This window comes from Magnolia sinica, chromosome 18 (genome assembly GCF_029962835.1).
Source record: "Magnolia sinica isolate HGM2019 chromosome 18, MsV1, whole genome shotgun sequence".
In the NCBI taxonomy this organism is placed as follows: Eukaryota; Viridiplantae; Streptophyta; class Magnoliopsida; order Magnoliales; family Magnoliaceae; genus Magnolia; species Magnolia sinica.
Genome location: NC_080590.1, coordinates 45765139 through 45780169, shown reverse-complemented (window position 1 = coordinate 45780169; position 15031 = coordinate 45765139). Strand labels below are relative to the sequence as shown.

Below are 15031 nucleotides of genomic sequence, written 5' to 3'. Positions count from 1 at the left end.
GCCAGTCTGGCTACGCAACCCGTCAGTATCTTCCGCACGCGGATTGGCTACTCCCCCTGACACCGGCCTCATGGCTGGTGGTCGGTGCTCTGTGGGCCCCACCATAATGTATTTGTTTCATCCATTCCGTTCATCCATTTCTACGGATCATTTTAGGGATTGATACAAAAAATCAAAGGGATATAAATCACAGGTGGACCACACCAAAGGAAAACAATAATGATTGGATATCCACCATTAAAATCCTCCTAAGGCCCACTGTACTGTTTATTTGACATCCAATCTGTTGATTGGGTCCTAAAGACCCAGATGAAGGGAAAAAACAAATATCAGGTTGATCCAAAGCTTTTATGGCTCCCAAAATGTTTTTAATGGTCAATGTTCATTCAACACTGTTTCCTGTAATGTGGTCCACTTGAGTTGTGGATATGGTTCAATTTTGGGCTCAACACCTAAAATGATTAGTAAAAACGGATGGACAGCGTGGATAAACCACGTGTAATCACGGTGGGCCCAACAGAGTTTACTCAGTAAGATAAGAGCGTACTGAGTACACAATCTCATATGAACGCCCGTTGCACAAGACGTCACCAAGTTACGTGGGTCCCACCATGATGTATTTTTTCTATCTACACCGTCCATACATTTGAAGAGATCATTTTATAGCATGAGCCAAAAAATGGGTCAGATCCAGAGCTCGAGTGGACCCCACCATAGAAAACAGTGGAGAAAGGTTTCAACGGTGGAAATTAGTATCACCACTGTTTCCTGTGGTATGATCTTATATTTTTTTAAAATTTGGGATCAACCCTTAAATTAGATGGGAAAGCGTATGGACGGCGCGGATGGACCACATACATTAAAGGTGGGCCCAAGTGAGTTTACTGAGTACGATAAAAGCGTATTGACTAACGCACCACGACAAGCCTTTACCCCATCCGCCGAAGCGGATTGCGCAGTGTACTGAGTAAACTCTGTGGGGCCCACTATCATTCATGCATTTTATCAAATCTGTCCATCCGTTTTATCATATAATTTCAGGGCTTTAAATGAAAAATTAATCATATCCAAAGCTCAAGTGGACCACACCACCTGAAATAGTTTGAATTGAAGTCTACCGTTGAAAAGTTCTTGGGGGCCCATAGAAGTTTTAGATCAAGATGATATTTGTTTTTTCCATTCATCCATGTCGTTGTGATATTATGAACAGTTTGGATGACAAATAAACATCATTGGGGGCCTTATAAATATTTCAACGGTGGAAATCAATATTTCCACTGTTTCCTTTGGTATGGTCTACTTGAGATTTTGATATACTTTATTTTTGGGCTCAACCCCTAAAATGATCTAGAAAAACGTATGGACGGTGTGGACAAACCACATGAATTCACAGTGGGCCCTACAGAGTTTACTCAGTACGATAAGAGCGTACTGAGTGACTCAGTATGCAATCCGATTTCCCCATCCGCGCCCCTCTTTCACTTTCCCTCTCCATTTTTACCCCCATCCACGCATTCCGATCCGTCTTTCATGCACGCAACCCCTCAAATCTCGTTCTGGAAGGAACGGTTCGTTGGTCCGGCCTGATTCCTCGCCGGAATCTCCGAGAAAGAGGGAAGTTGAAGAAAATGGCAAGAAAATCGTACTTGTCGAATGGCCCACCTCCGATCACCGCTACAGCCAGGTACTCTCCGATTTTTTTTAATTTTTTTTTTCTAATTCAAATTTTTGGGTTTTTTGGTGCGATATCGACGATATATCAGCCGATATCTGGATTTTGGATTTTTTGGTATCTTCCGGGGGTTATCGCGAGTGTATCATCTCACAGTGGTGCGATAATGATAATATTGGCCGACAGTATCGATATTTCAAACACTGCCCTTTCCTATATTTGTTAAATTAATCTCATCTAAGTAGTGATCCCTTCTATCTATGAGCATTCTGCTATAGTTGCTTGTTTAAAGATTTTAAGGCGTAGATAATGGATTGCGCTAAAGAACACTTTGGACCTTTCTTATTTGGGTTTGTAGTTGTATGCAACTTCTACTAAGGTGCCACTCTACCATGGATCATGCCCCTGCTCCCACTTCCTTGCTGTTTGTTCTTGCTATAATTTTGGAATAGATGCTTCCCTGCTCCCCCACTCAAATTTGTTGCTGCTTCCCTTCGCACTTCTTGCAACTGTATTTTGGTCTGGCCAATTTGAATTTCAAGTGTGTATAACATGTTATATGTGCATTGGAACCATTTGAGTGCCTTGACTCTTGAGCTTGTTTGCCTCACAATGGAAATTTGATAACATGTAAAATATGCATTGGAACTGATTCCATGCACAATGGAAATACAAGCCACCATGTAACTTGTGTTGTACTTTGGAGTTTTCTTTTCTTTTCTTTTCTTTTTCAAAATAAATTAACTTTCAAAATGTTTTACAAAATATATCACTGTCTTTATTTACAAAACTAATTTGGTTTTTATCACATATGGGTAGCGACCTTATTGATTAGGTTACTTGGGTTTTACCCACAAGTCTAGGGTTGAAAATGTTCCTTGTTATTTCTTTAAAACTTTGGCTGTGTTTGTGCGTGTGGATGACATGTGGATACAATGTGGCATGCACCTTGAGAGTACAATGTGCACGTGGGTCACATGACATGTGTCTCCACACCGCATGCTTACGTGGCAATGTGTGTCATCTGGATACCAATGGTTAGAGTGTCATGTGGATGCTTATGTGGCAGTTGGCTACCAGTAATTGGATGCTATGCGTATTCTTATGTGGTAGTTGTCTTTGAATTAAGTTTGACCAGTAGAGATGTAAAAGGAAATGGTTCTAAATTCAAAAGAGATGAAAATGTGTGAAATGAAAAGGTAAGGTGTGAGACAACCATAAGTGGTACCCTCCACTAATTGAAGGGCACCTTAGGGCATCCCTTAAAAGTAAAGGATGTCTCCAAAAGAGTTGTAAATAAGAAAGAAGAAACAGATCCATAAAACATTCTTCTTGAGGAGTTTCATAAAGAGTAAAAGGTGCCACCAACAGAGACATAAATAAGAGGGAAGAAATAGATCTGTGGAGCATGTATCTAAAAGAGTAAAAGGTGCCAGCAAAAGAGAAATAATAAGGAAGAAATCCTTCTAGAGAGTAGGGAGTGTCTAAGATGTCTCAAAGTAGCATTCTTTGTGATAGTGTTGAGAGGAGTATGCTTCGTGAGAGTGAGAGATACTTTATGAGAGTAGGAAGGACGTTGTGAGAATAGACAGAAATGTCAAAGTCTTGCATCATTTTGGCCCATCTAGTTTTAAGGTTTTGGGATTTCCTTACACGGTGCAAAATTGTTGCGCAATACTTTTGACTCTGTTATATTCTGGAGGAGAAATTTCCTGAATCCATTTGCAATTTATTCAAGTGTAGAGGGGGTAATAACTGGCTTAAAGAAAGATTCTGTTCCAGAAATCAAATTAGGAGGATCATTGTCCTAAAATTCCTTTTTTTTTTTTCCCAAGAATTTGCTCCGCTCAACCTTCGAATTATAAGTGTGTTGATGCTCATGTTCTCTTTCTTTCTTTCTTCTTCCTTTTTTTTTTTTTGGAATTAGAAATTCAAGTAATTGGGTAGTTTAGTTAGGTCCTGAACTAGAGACTAGTTATTAGTATTGAAGTCTAGCCCTATTTCATTTTTATGTTATTTCTCATTTTTTAATGTAAAAACTTGAGGGTTTGTCATGTGGATTCTTGTTTGTAGACTTCTGATGTCAACGAAAACAAATTACTTTTTGAGTCTTTCCGTCTTCTCCTTCTTGTCATAATTGGGCTTCCTGTTCTTCTTCCCAATCATAGTTTTGGTCCAGGGTGCATAGGCACTTTTGAGAAATTGGATGCTCAGGTTTGAGCCATTGGAAGGCTTTTTTTGTTGTTGTTTTGTTTTGTTTTTTTAATTATTGTTGATGTTATTGTTTTTTGTTGCAAGGTGAATCCTTTTTGTGTATGGGGGATAATTTCACAAAAGATTTTTAAGTTCTGAGGGGAGGGTGGTTTTTGGGGAAAAAGAACATCTGATAGATCCTTAATCTTCTCAATGTATCAGATAGTTCTGGTTAAGATACCGTTAACAAATCCTATGCATTTATAGAGGAATTGTCACATAGTTTCTTAGTAATTGATAAGCTATTGGTAGATTTATGCCGATGCATATCAATAATATCATACTTTATACAATATTGTTTGTTGATCGAACATAGGGACCTTATATAGGATTGACTAGTGAAACATGATTTGTAAATTGTAATGCCTTCCCAAATAGTAGGGACAAGACTATGATGATGATGATGAAGATGATGATAGTATATAGGATAGGGAAAAGGACCAAGGCCCCCTCGAATATGATACTTACAAACTCATCCACCGCTAGTTTAAGTTTTCTTCTAGTTAACCCTCTTCTTTGCAAAATCTTCTTAAAATGCTTCCTATCATCTAGTGAAGTGCTTCCATTAATTGTTTATGTATTTTTCCATTTATGCTTTCCTTCAATGACCCATGTGAAGAACCCTCGTTGGTGGCTGCCAGCGGTCGGAGAGAAATCCCCTGAGGAGGAGGGAAGAAAAGGAAAAGAAAAGGGGAAAAGGAAGGAGGAAGAGGGGATGATGGCAAAATTAGGGTTGGAGAAACCATAGCTCTTATACCATGTTATTTGAGAAGAGCATGAGAATAAAATATTAGGAAGAAATTGATATTTAGGAATTAACGAACTCCCCAACCTATTTTATTAAGAAAATAGTATAGTGTCTTGAGGCAGCTTTGAAAATAAAATATATAACATTTATTTCTCCAACAATCACCACTGACTAGCCACTTGGGGAAATGGCTCTTGCTCACATTGATAGAGAGAAAGAGGGTTCTTCATATGGGTTATTGAAGAAGGGCATAGATGATAGTGAATCATCCATTGTACATGTGCCATGCATGTGTGGCAATATGGACTGTCCAAATTAGGACCCATTGTGAATGGAGCATGGCTAGAATCCTAATCATCTGGTTCCGTATATTGAATTTTGATTGTTGACATTATTTTAACATCCTTGTGATAGCATATCAATTGGATAGTGAGGATTGACTAAATAGTGCGACTTTTATGCATGGTCTATACCAACGGTCTACAATTTAGACGATCTGGATTGATCTACATATACACTTAAAGTAGTTTTTTAATTGCTTTGCTAAGCTTGCACACATCTGTACATGTGGTCATATTTGTTAAATTGGCATATGGATGGAGGCCCAAGCCTTGAATCTTGTGGGGCCTATGGCATGGATGACCTAACATGAAATGAGGCTAGATGAGCCATCGAGTGGTCAGGTACATACTAAAAGACATGGACAATTAGAAAAATTATCCACATTCGACGTTCCAATCTGACCCACGTGAACTTTGGTTGAGTAATCTACATGGTCAGCCCAGGTGATACAAGGCTTGAATGTCCCACACACACATTATTGGCCGTGTCAGCATGTAGAGTTGCATGTGCACTTCAGCAAATGTTCAGTGTTCCTTGGTTTTGAAAGAAGGGTTTTGCTTCAAACATAAGGCACCTCTAACCAAGGTTTGAAATGGGTGTATTACATAATGTATTGTTCACCACTGATACCATTATCACCTAGTATTGCCCTATATTGGGCTGTTTCAAGCTGATATAGGGCCAACACCCCCATATCCTTCATGGGCTATACTCGTATGTATTGGGTGATACGTACTAGTTTCAGACAATACTTTAAACCTTGCCTCTAACTACAGATAGACATGCCAACTTGGCAAATTTGAGTGGTACATCATTTGGTCACGCACATTTTTTAGACAATGGCGTGGTCAGATTCATGTGGTCTAATGGCCAAGAAAATGTGTCCATGTCACGGTTGCACAGGTTCCTGGTCTCTGCTGATTGGATTGACAAATTTTCATTGGTCAATCATGTGCTTTTCTAAGAATCACGTTTGATCATTGCCCTATTTTGCTAGAGGAGGATGAGGGGAGTTGGGGCCTAAGACCTTTTAGATTTGAAGAGTACTGGCTGGAAGTTGAAGGTTTTGTGCAGCTAGTGGAGGAATGGTGGTCCTTCTTGGTTGTCGGATATGCCGGTTTCAGGATAAGCAGAAAATTAAAGATGATAAAAGAAAAGCTCAAGTTTGGAAAAAGAAGTCCTCGGGGCTAGGTAGGAAGAATTTGATTTGATGGTAGAAGAGATTCGTGAGTTAGATCTTCTAGAGGAGGGGGATGATTCATCAGAGGGCAGAGTGAGGAGGGCTAATTTGTCTCTTCATCTTGCCAATCAGGCTAAGGAAGAAGAAATTAAATGGCGGCAAGGGTCTAGATTGCTATGGCTTAAAGAGGGAGATGAACACTCGTTTTTTCCATAGCATTACCAGAGCTCATGCTCGTGGGAATAGGATTTCTATTTTGATTATTAGCGAATCTAGCTCTTTGGACAGAAGCAAGATTTGGGACTCTATAGTCTCCCATAAAATTCTTTTGTCAGGAGAGCAATAGCGGAGACCTAGGTTGGATAGGCTTGACTTAAACATGTTATTGTCTGGAGAAGTGTACTCGCTTGGGAGGCAAATTTTTCGAAGGAAGAAGTGCTTGCAGCCTTAAGTTCCATGTGCAACGATAAGGCTGCCAACTGCAACTGATTCCCTATTCTTTTCTTCTAGAAAATTTGGCACATCGTTAAGAAAGATGTTATGGATGTTATGAATTCTACTCTTCTTGGGACGTGGATTTGGAGGTTTGTGGTCGAGGAGGGTAGGCTTTGGAGGGAACTGGTGGCATCTAAGTATGGAACTTAGGTGGGCAGATGGTTTGCGAAGGGATCTTCTCTCCACAGAGTGTTGGTTCTCTGAAAATCGGTTGTGGAGACTAATTATCTGGTTTGTTGGGGCATTTCCCTGGTGCTTTGGTAATGGGCTTCGTATTCAATTTTCGGTCGATGTTTGGTGTGCTGATTCGGCGCTCTAGGATCTCTTCCCGAGGTTAGCTTGTCTTGCTCTTGATCGCTTTATAGTGATGACATATTGCTTTTCTATAGTTGGGGGTTTGGTGGTTTGGGCCTCTCCATTTCGTAGGAACATGTCAGAGGTAGAGATCGAGGAGTTCGCTGGGTTGCTTGATATCCTAAAGACCGTCAAGCCTGTGATTCACGCTAGTGACTCGATTGTTCGGGTGTGGAGTGCTTCAAGGAAGTTCTCGGTCAACTCAATTTTCTGGTTGATTTTGAAGATAGCTCATCCTGTTGGCCCGCCTCATCTGTCCCATCAGTGGTTTTACAGAGCTCCCCGTGTGACGGTTTTTGTTTGGCTTGTGGGCCGAAAAAGGATCCATATGATAGACAATCTCCAAAGAAGAGCTTTAATTCTTCCCAATATTTATCTCATGTGCATCAAGGATGAGGAATCAATTGATCAATCATTCATTCATTGCCCTTTTGCCTCTAGGATCATTTCCTCAGTCGATTTCACACCAGGTGGGTGATGCTCAAGTCGGTTGAGGACCTTCTCTGGGTGTGGCATGGAGGAAGGTGTGGCAAAGCCAGGAAAGCTGTTTGGAGGTTGCTTATTATGGCAGTTTTTTGGGGAATTTGGGGAGCTAGGAATGGGTGATGCTTTAGGAATGTTTGTGAGAGTGTAGATGTGGTTATTAGTAAAATCAAAGGTCTTGTGATGAGTTGGGATGTTCATGTAAAGGCCGCTTTGGCTGAGCTTTTCTTTGATTGTTTTTCTTATTGTTGTATCATTTTCTCGCTTTTGGCAGGTTTTCTAATGAAGTCGTTGTTACCTCTCAAAAAAAAAAAAGAAAAAGAAAAAGAAAAAGAAAAAAGGTAACGTTCCACGTATCGTTCATATATGTGGGCATTATCAATGGAAGGACGTGATTCGAGCTAGGTTGTCTTCATGGTAGGTCAACTTGGTTCATGGTATGGATGTTGTGGATGTCTGACACATGTCCCAGCCTTTTAGGTTGCAACTAGTAGAGTTGCATGACAGCATGAGGAATTAGCAAACCTCTTTGAAGAAGAAGGGCATAATTGCAAGAAAAAAAATTACTCAAGCCCATTATTCTACCTTCTCCTTTGATGGTAGGTGGTATTTTATGCTGGTTTACTGAACAAGGGGAGTTGATGCAACAAAAAAAAAAAGCAAGGGGTGGTTAGTCCCCATAGTCCTCGGGGGTAGACTATAACATATTTGTTATTGTGAAGGACCGTGTAGAAAGCTATTCTGTTTTGGATATAATAGCATGAACTTTTCTTTTCTTTTTTTTCAATTTATCATAGCCACTATTTTATGTTCAAGGAAATTTCAGCAATGTAAATTTGCTATTACATGTTAATCTGTTGAAGTTTCAGCCAGTTTCCTTCTTCTTCTTCTTTTTTTCTCTTTTTTTCTTTTCAAATTTCCAGGTGGAAAATAATCCATATGATCCTAGCTTAATGGTTTTCATGGACTATAGAGATTTCGTGAAACAGAAAGCACAATGTGAAGAAGCAGAGCATCCAACATTTCTTTATGCCATGCCCATGTCACCAACAAGAGTATTTTTTGAGGTTAGCTATATTTCATTTTATGTTTCAATATGCTTGCCTTTGTTCCAGTAATGCACTCTAGCATTTAGAGAAATCTGCTTGCAGGAAACTTGTTTGGCCTCAAGAAATGCCATGCCCTTTGGTCTATTAAAGAAAAAACTTATGTCACGCTTGGAGAGCATGGGTGTTCGAATTATGAAAACTTATGAAGAGGTAATTCATTGAGCTAAATTATCATCTGTTTGACATATCCAAGTTCTGGTGATTTCAAATGCAAAAAATGCACATGCGTCCTTCAAAGTCTCATACAATATAACTTAATCAGATTCCTGAAATAAGACAATTAAGAATTTGCATCATATAAAACAAAATTTGTTTAGCATCGACGATGAGTATAGTAATGGAAAGAATCTTTTTAAGCTAATATGTAATGTTTCAACTTTCACCATATTTCTCTAGGTATGTATTTGGGTGAGATTTGAGCATGTTTGTACCTGGGATTATTGGCATCATATTTTCCACATCGATGGTTTCATTTTGTTGCTGGCTGATAAATTTCTTCCTTTGGGATAGATTATTGGTAAATCAATTTCTACCAACGTGTTTGAAACAATGTTCGCAATTTCGGTATCGCGTTCCGTATCACACCCTTCAGATACAAATACATATTGGTTATCGCACGTGATATATTGTTTGTATCGGGTAATGTATCACACTTTTTGGGAAACGTGGGGGAAACATTGGGAAATTGGTGAATTTTCCAATGAAACTTCAGGGATTGTTAAACAAGACCTTAATACACACTTTTAAATCATAACATCTAAAAAAAGTGCACATAATAGGTTTCCTTTGTATAGGGTCCTAAGCTATGCTCTGTTTGATTCAACCAATGCAACTGTATTTAAATTGAATTCATAACATATATAAACGTAAGAAGATGTATGAAAACACAACCAATTCATTCAAAAGTAAAAGAAGTAAAATTTGAGAAATATACCTATGAATGATGTGAGTGGTTGTGGCCTAGACCCACATAGAGCTGTGTGGTGGCTCGTAATCATTGTTTCCATCTCGATGGGGCTGCGAAAAGTATTGTTGCTCCATAAATTGACATTATTGTGCCTAGGTCATACTAGAATGGTACCAATTAAGATTCTGTCTGACATAACATTGGTATTCATCCTCTCCGAACTGAACCAATATGCCCATCCGTGAGTACTGCGTAATCGTCACAATCTGTGGTTGATATGGATCGGGGATGGGCATAGATGGAGTTCCTAGGTATCCATATTGTTGGCCATATCTATACCGTTGCCCGTATGCGGAGGTGAACTCTTGACCACAATAAAAAAACGAATAATCATAATTGTTGGAGTCACTCGTCACATATCCACTAGGTTTGTATCCATATCCATACTATGGCACGAAACTTGAGCTACTTTCTTGTGTCTGTGATCCATATCCATACTGTGGCCTGGAACTCGAGCTCCTCTGCCTCGCCCATGATCCAGATCTAGAGCCTCTGATACTCCCACGATCGTGCGTGTCCCTCATGGATGTTGCCAATCACTGCTCCTCTAATTCTGTTAATTGTCGTGTCTCATTCTTTAGTAGCTTCTTACTCGTGTATGCTTTTTTAATGACAAGTCAGGGCCGTGGTTAATCCAGACAAGAACCATGGTCATTATCCTAGGGGGCATGATTAATACCTCTCTTCCCAGTGAATGGGCTAACAGGCCTTTGCAACCGATTCCCAAGACGAGACACGTTATCGTCGTTACCATCACCATCATTGCCGTTATCATTAGAGTCACCATCATCGTTGTCATCACCATCACTAGACCCTCCCCCCACATCACTCTCTGTCTCGTTCTCAATGTCGGATAATGTCTCACCACCATGTGTCCCATGTAATAGTGACTGACGTGGGATGCCCTCTAAAATCCTTGTCAATGGGTCAAAAGCCTCATTAGGAGATCTCTGCTGCTCCACATGAGCGTCAACATCAATCTCCTATGATGCCGCCTTCGTCGCCACATGCTGCTCCGGTCACCCATCCAAAGTATCCAAGTCATCTGACCTAACCCACTAGTAAAGTGGGTCCTTCTCGCCTTCTTCAACATATGCATGATGTCCAACTGCCATCGGGTTCAATGAGTCCTGCACTTTTCTTCTTCCTTTCGAGCAGAGTAGCCTCTTTCATAGCTTCATGCTGTAGTGGCAATACACTAGCTTTTGAAGCCACCCATACCCCAATTTGTTGCGCTTATTCATGTAAATGAGGGAGAATGTGCTCCAATTCCTTTCACAGGGTGAGGAGGACACCGTCTATGTGAGTATACGGACAACCAGTTGCTGCTCGTACATGGCCCACCATTTGCTTGCGAATTATATATGTATTTTTCCATTAGTTTCAAACCTGCTAAAATAATATGAAAACTAACTTTAAGTTCTAATAAGGGACTAATGCAGTAACTCATGTGCCAACATCTAACTCCTCGACCTCACTGCGACCTCACACTTGAATATTCCAATTGCTTCACGGAATCTAACAATCTATTGATGGCATATAATAATAAGTATGGAATGGTGAGATTAAGATATAGAGAATGTAAGTGCGGAACATATTTACTTTATTACCGAAGGTGCCTTTCCTCGGACAATGAGGGAATAAGTGATCGGACACCTCATGTACAACCCTCTTCAATGAATTGTCTTTGACTGTAGTGGTATTTGGGATTAAGGAAATATGTTGAAACCCAACATGATTGAAATATTTACACATCAGTACAATAAAATAGGGATACATGATATGCGAAGAACTAACAAAGTACTAAAGCATATAAACGAACAAAATAAATCATATAACTACTTACCGGCCTAATGAAGTGGGTGAGAAAGTGTCTTTTCCCAACGATCATCAAGTATTGCATGCACCCACTTATATGCCTTAAGGGCTTTAGCTTGGATGATGTCTTTCATCAATTGTATGGACGCATATAACGATCCCATCGACGGGTTTGTCTTGTTATCGACCATCCTCAACACAACATAAATGGGCTCCAAAATACCCACCCCATTGCGCATACACTCTTAGAACGTGTTGCTCAACACAAGCTCCTTGATTCTTTTGGCTACTCTCTTCTCATTCTTATTCTAATCTGTGTATTCTCGAGAGTTGAAAACCTCTTGTAGGCTCATAGCCCCTGCTGTGTTCGAGGATGCTATTTAAGGCAATAAAATTTATGGCGAGCACTATATCTCTATCACATGTCTCACGCATCTCAGATAATAACAATGTGTGGTTGTATATAAAGGTCGTGTGTTGAGGGTCAAATATTGCATATTATCCCCCATTTATATCTTGGTTTTATGAACATGATAATGCTTAATGTTCTATTTTACTCGTGTTTGTGTCGTAAGGTGAATTTAAGAGCTTGGATTGAAAATCGTGCTAAAAGCATGTATTTGATGCTCAAGAATCACCAAGGCAAGAGATGGATCTTAGGAGACCAAGATTGAAGAATTCACATGCCAAAGATCCAAGAAAACCAAGTGAGGAATGAAGAGAATCAAAGATTTGAAGTGAAGAAAAGGAATCCTGAAATTGTCCTGAAAAAGCATATTCTGAAACTCTGGGTCATTCTATGAAATTGCGCAGAGTGAAGTCTATTTTACTAAACTGCGTATATTTGAGGCGGTTTCTAGAATTTTCCAACTAGGTGCGAAAGTTGTTGGAGTTCCACAGCTATAAATAGGACTCCCTAGGATGTTCCTAGACATCTTCTAGGGTTTAAGGAGTGAAGCAAAAGAGTGGAGAAGCCGTCCCCAAGAGTTTTTCTTCTTCTTTCTTAGTTGTTTTCATGTTTTTCTTAAGAGACTTTGGTCCAATCATTTCTATGGTTGGCTAAACCTCTTAGCTAGGGCTAAGAGGTGAAGCTTGTAGCATGATGGGATGTTTCTATTGCTTTGATTTATGTTTGTGTTGAACTCCATGGATTTTAATTTAATATTTAAGGAATACTTTCAGTTTTTAATGATTTATTGTGACTCAAATTATAGTAGACCTGCAATAGCTTTGAGTATCTTCTTTTCCTGATTTGAGATTGTGAAATTAGTAAGTCCTGTTGTTCACCATCATCCCTTGGGCATGGTAGGGTGATGGAATCCTTCCTAATCTTCACAATTCTCCTGGTTTGAGATTATGGGATTCGTAAATCCTGTTGTTTGCCATTGTTTCCTCGGCATGGTTTGGTGATGGAATCCGTGCCAATTATCATAGTTCTCCTTCATTGAGAATTAGGTCAATAGAATTTCAGATTTGGTTTTATTGATGTATTTTCTAATTGTATAGGATAAGACTCTAATTCTAATTGTGTTACTTGAATTAAGCAAGAGGGCTCCCTGATCACTACAAGTGGATCCTTAGCACCTTAGTTCTCACCTTTAAATTCTTAGTTTTAATTACTTTATTCACAATTACTCTCCCAAATAGTTCAGAAGTAGTTTCACATATTCTTCTAGTTCTACTTCTAGTTAATTTCAGAAATGTACAAGTTTCAAACCCTGTGGATTCGACCTCGGTCTTATCGAGATTATTACTATATTGCAACCCTACACTTGGGGTTGTGAACATCGTGATGAGTTTAGTAATAACAACCGTCACTGATGGCCTATCCCCGATCACTTCTAGCATGAGATCGATGCAATGGGCTGCGCAGGAGGTCCAATACATACAATACTTGTCCATTATATCCTTCCTCACCCTGACAAATGCACTCCCATTATCTGTAACAAACTTTACAATATTCTTCCTCCCAACATCTTGTATGGCATTGTGCATTAGTTTGTTAATGTAATCCTCATTTTTAATCTTATTATTGGTATCTATGGACTTTAGGAATACTGCCTGTACCGTATAGTAGATCATAAAATTTATAACCAATATCCTCATCGGTCCTGTCCAATCGTCACACATGACGGTGCCGCCATACATCTCCATGATTGTCTATATGAATCCACGCAAGTCTTCATTTTTGCATACTGGTACTTCCTCTTGATCTCACGAGGCGTGGGCGGTAACACACCCTTACCCTCACATTGCACTTCACTTATGATATTATTGAAGTGCGGGCTCGCTACAACATTGACCAGGATTTGATCATATATATATTTAAAAAAAAACATTGCTATAAACTTCCCCACCTTCCTCACATCCCTTTTACTAAACATCTCCTTTCGTATCTTTTAAACCAATCACCCCCCCCGACCTTCTAGTACGTACATTCTCATCCTCGGATCTAAATGTAGATCTAACACCCTCATGCTACTGCCAATGTTTTGAATTTCAATGTAGCGTAGTGTACCAAAAATGCTATGTAACACCTTAAAATAGTGCGTTTCCCCTGTAGCTGCATACGCTACGCAACCGTAACGTGTTGCGTACACCTTAGGAGCATGCTCCATTTTCTTTAAAATAAAAGATTTCTTTTATGTTGTGAGTAAACAAACTGTTTTAAAATGGTGATGGCCCATACTTCTCACACGTGGTAGTATGTGGAGGCGAGCTATCCAGACCATCCTTCACACATGTGGCAATGAGTAGATTATAAATATGTGCTCACTTAACCTTTTTAACAATCGAAACCATTTAGAAATGGGCCTCCAAATGTATGGATGAGAGTTTATTCCTCTCAATATAAGGTGGGGGACTCATATTTTTTTAAAAAAAAAGCTTTTAACTTAAAAGGATTTCAAATAGGGCTTTTGAAAATATATGGTGGGGGACTCATATATATATATATATTTTTTAAAAAGCTTTTAACTTATAAGGATTTCGAATAGAGCTTTCTTTCGAAAGCCCTATCTCAACGCCGCAACTCCCGGTCCAACCCTCTTAAGTGTTTTTAATTCTTTCGATCGAAAAGCTCATTGAAGATGAAACTTTAGGCGTTGAATTGGCCCTGCAAGAACATCCGATTGCTGTATTTTCAAGAGCATTGAAGCCCAAACAATGGAGGAATTAGGTTTCTCCCTTTTCATAGTCGTACGGACACATAGCTCAAAAAAATCAGATTCTGATTGATTGAATCTCTATTCAAGGTATGTTTTTCTTCCTTAATCTCTCTTAACAAGTTTTCTTCTCATTTTGGATGGAAATTTGTGGTTATTTTTTATTTTTTCAATTTTTTTTTTTCTTTTTTAGGAGGCCAGTTCCTATGGATTTTTTTTAACAAAGATATGTGTGGGGCCTGTTGTGGTGTATGTGACATGCATTTGACCCATCCAACCATCATGTGGGCTACATGCGTGGGGTCCACTGTGGTGTGCGTATGGTATAGATTCCAACTGTTCAGTCCATCATGTGGGCCACTACTATACACCGTGTACTGTCAATTATAGAGTGTAGTATGTGCTGTGTATAATGTCCTTGTCACGCCTCGAAATTGGCAGCCGGG

At 39.4% G+C, this 15031-nt stretch overlaps 1 protein-coding gene across 1 annotated transcript in view; it reads left to right on the top strand.

Annotated features, from left to right (window-relative positions):
• The window catches only part of LOC131232602 (lycopene epsilon cyclase, chloroplastic), a 56254-nt gene that overhangs the window by 26512 nt on the left and 14711 nt on the right, over positions 1-15031 (top strand). Inside the window, exons 6-7 of the mRNA XM_058228946.1 lie at positions 8451-8594; positions 8679-8786. Of these exons, the coding sequence (XP_058084929.1) occupies positions 8451-8594; positions 8679-8786 (252 nt within the window). The remainder of the gene's footprint in view (positions 1-8450; positions 8595-8678; positions 8787-15031) is intronic.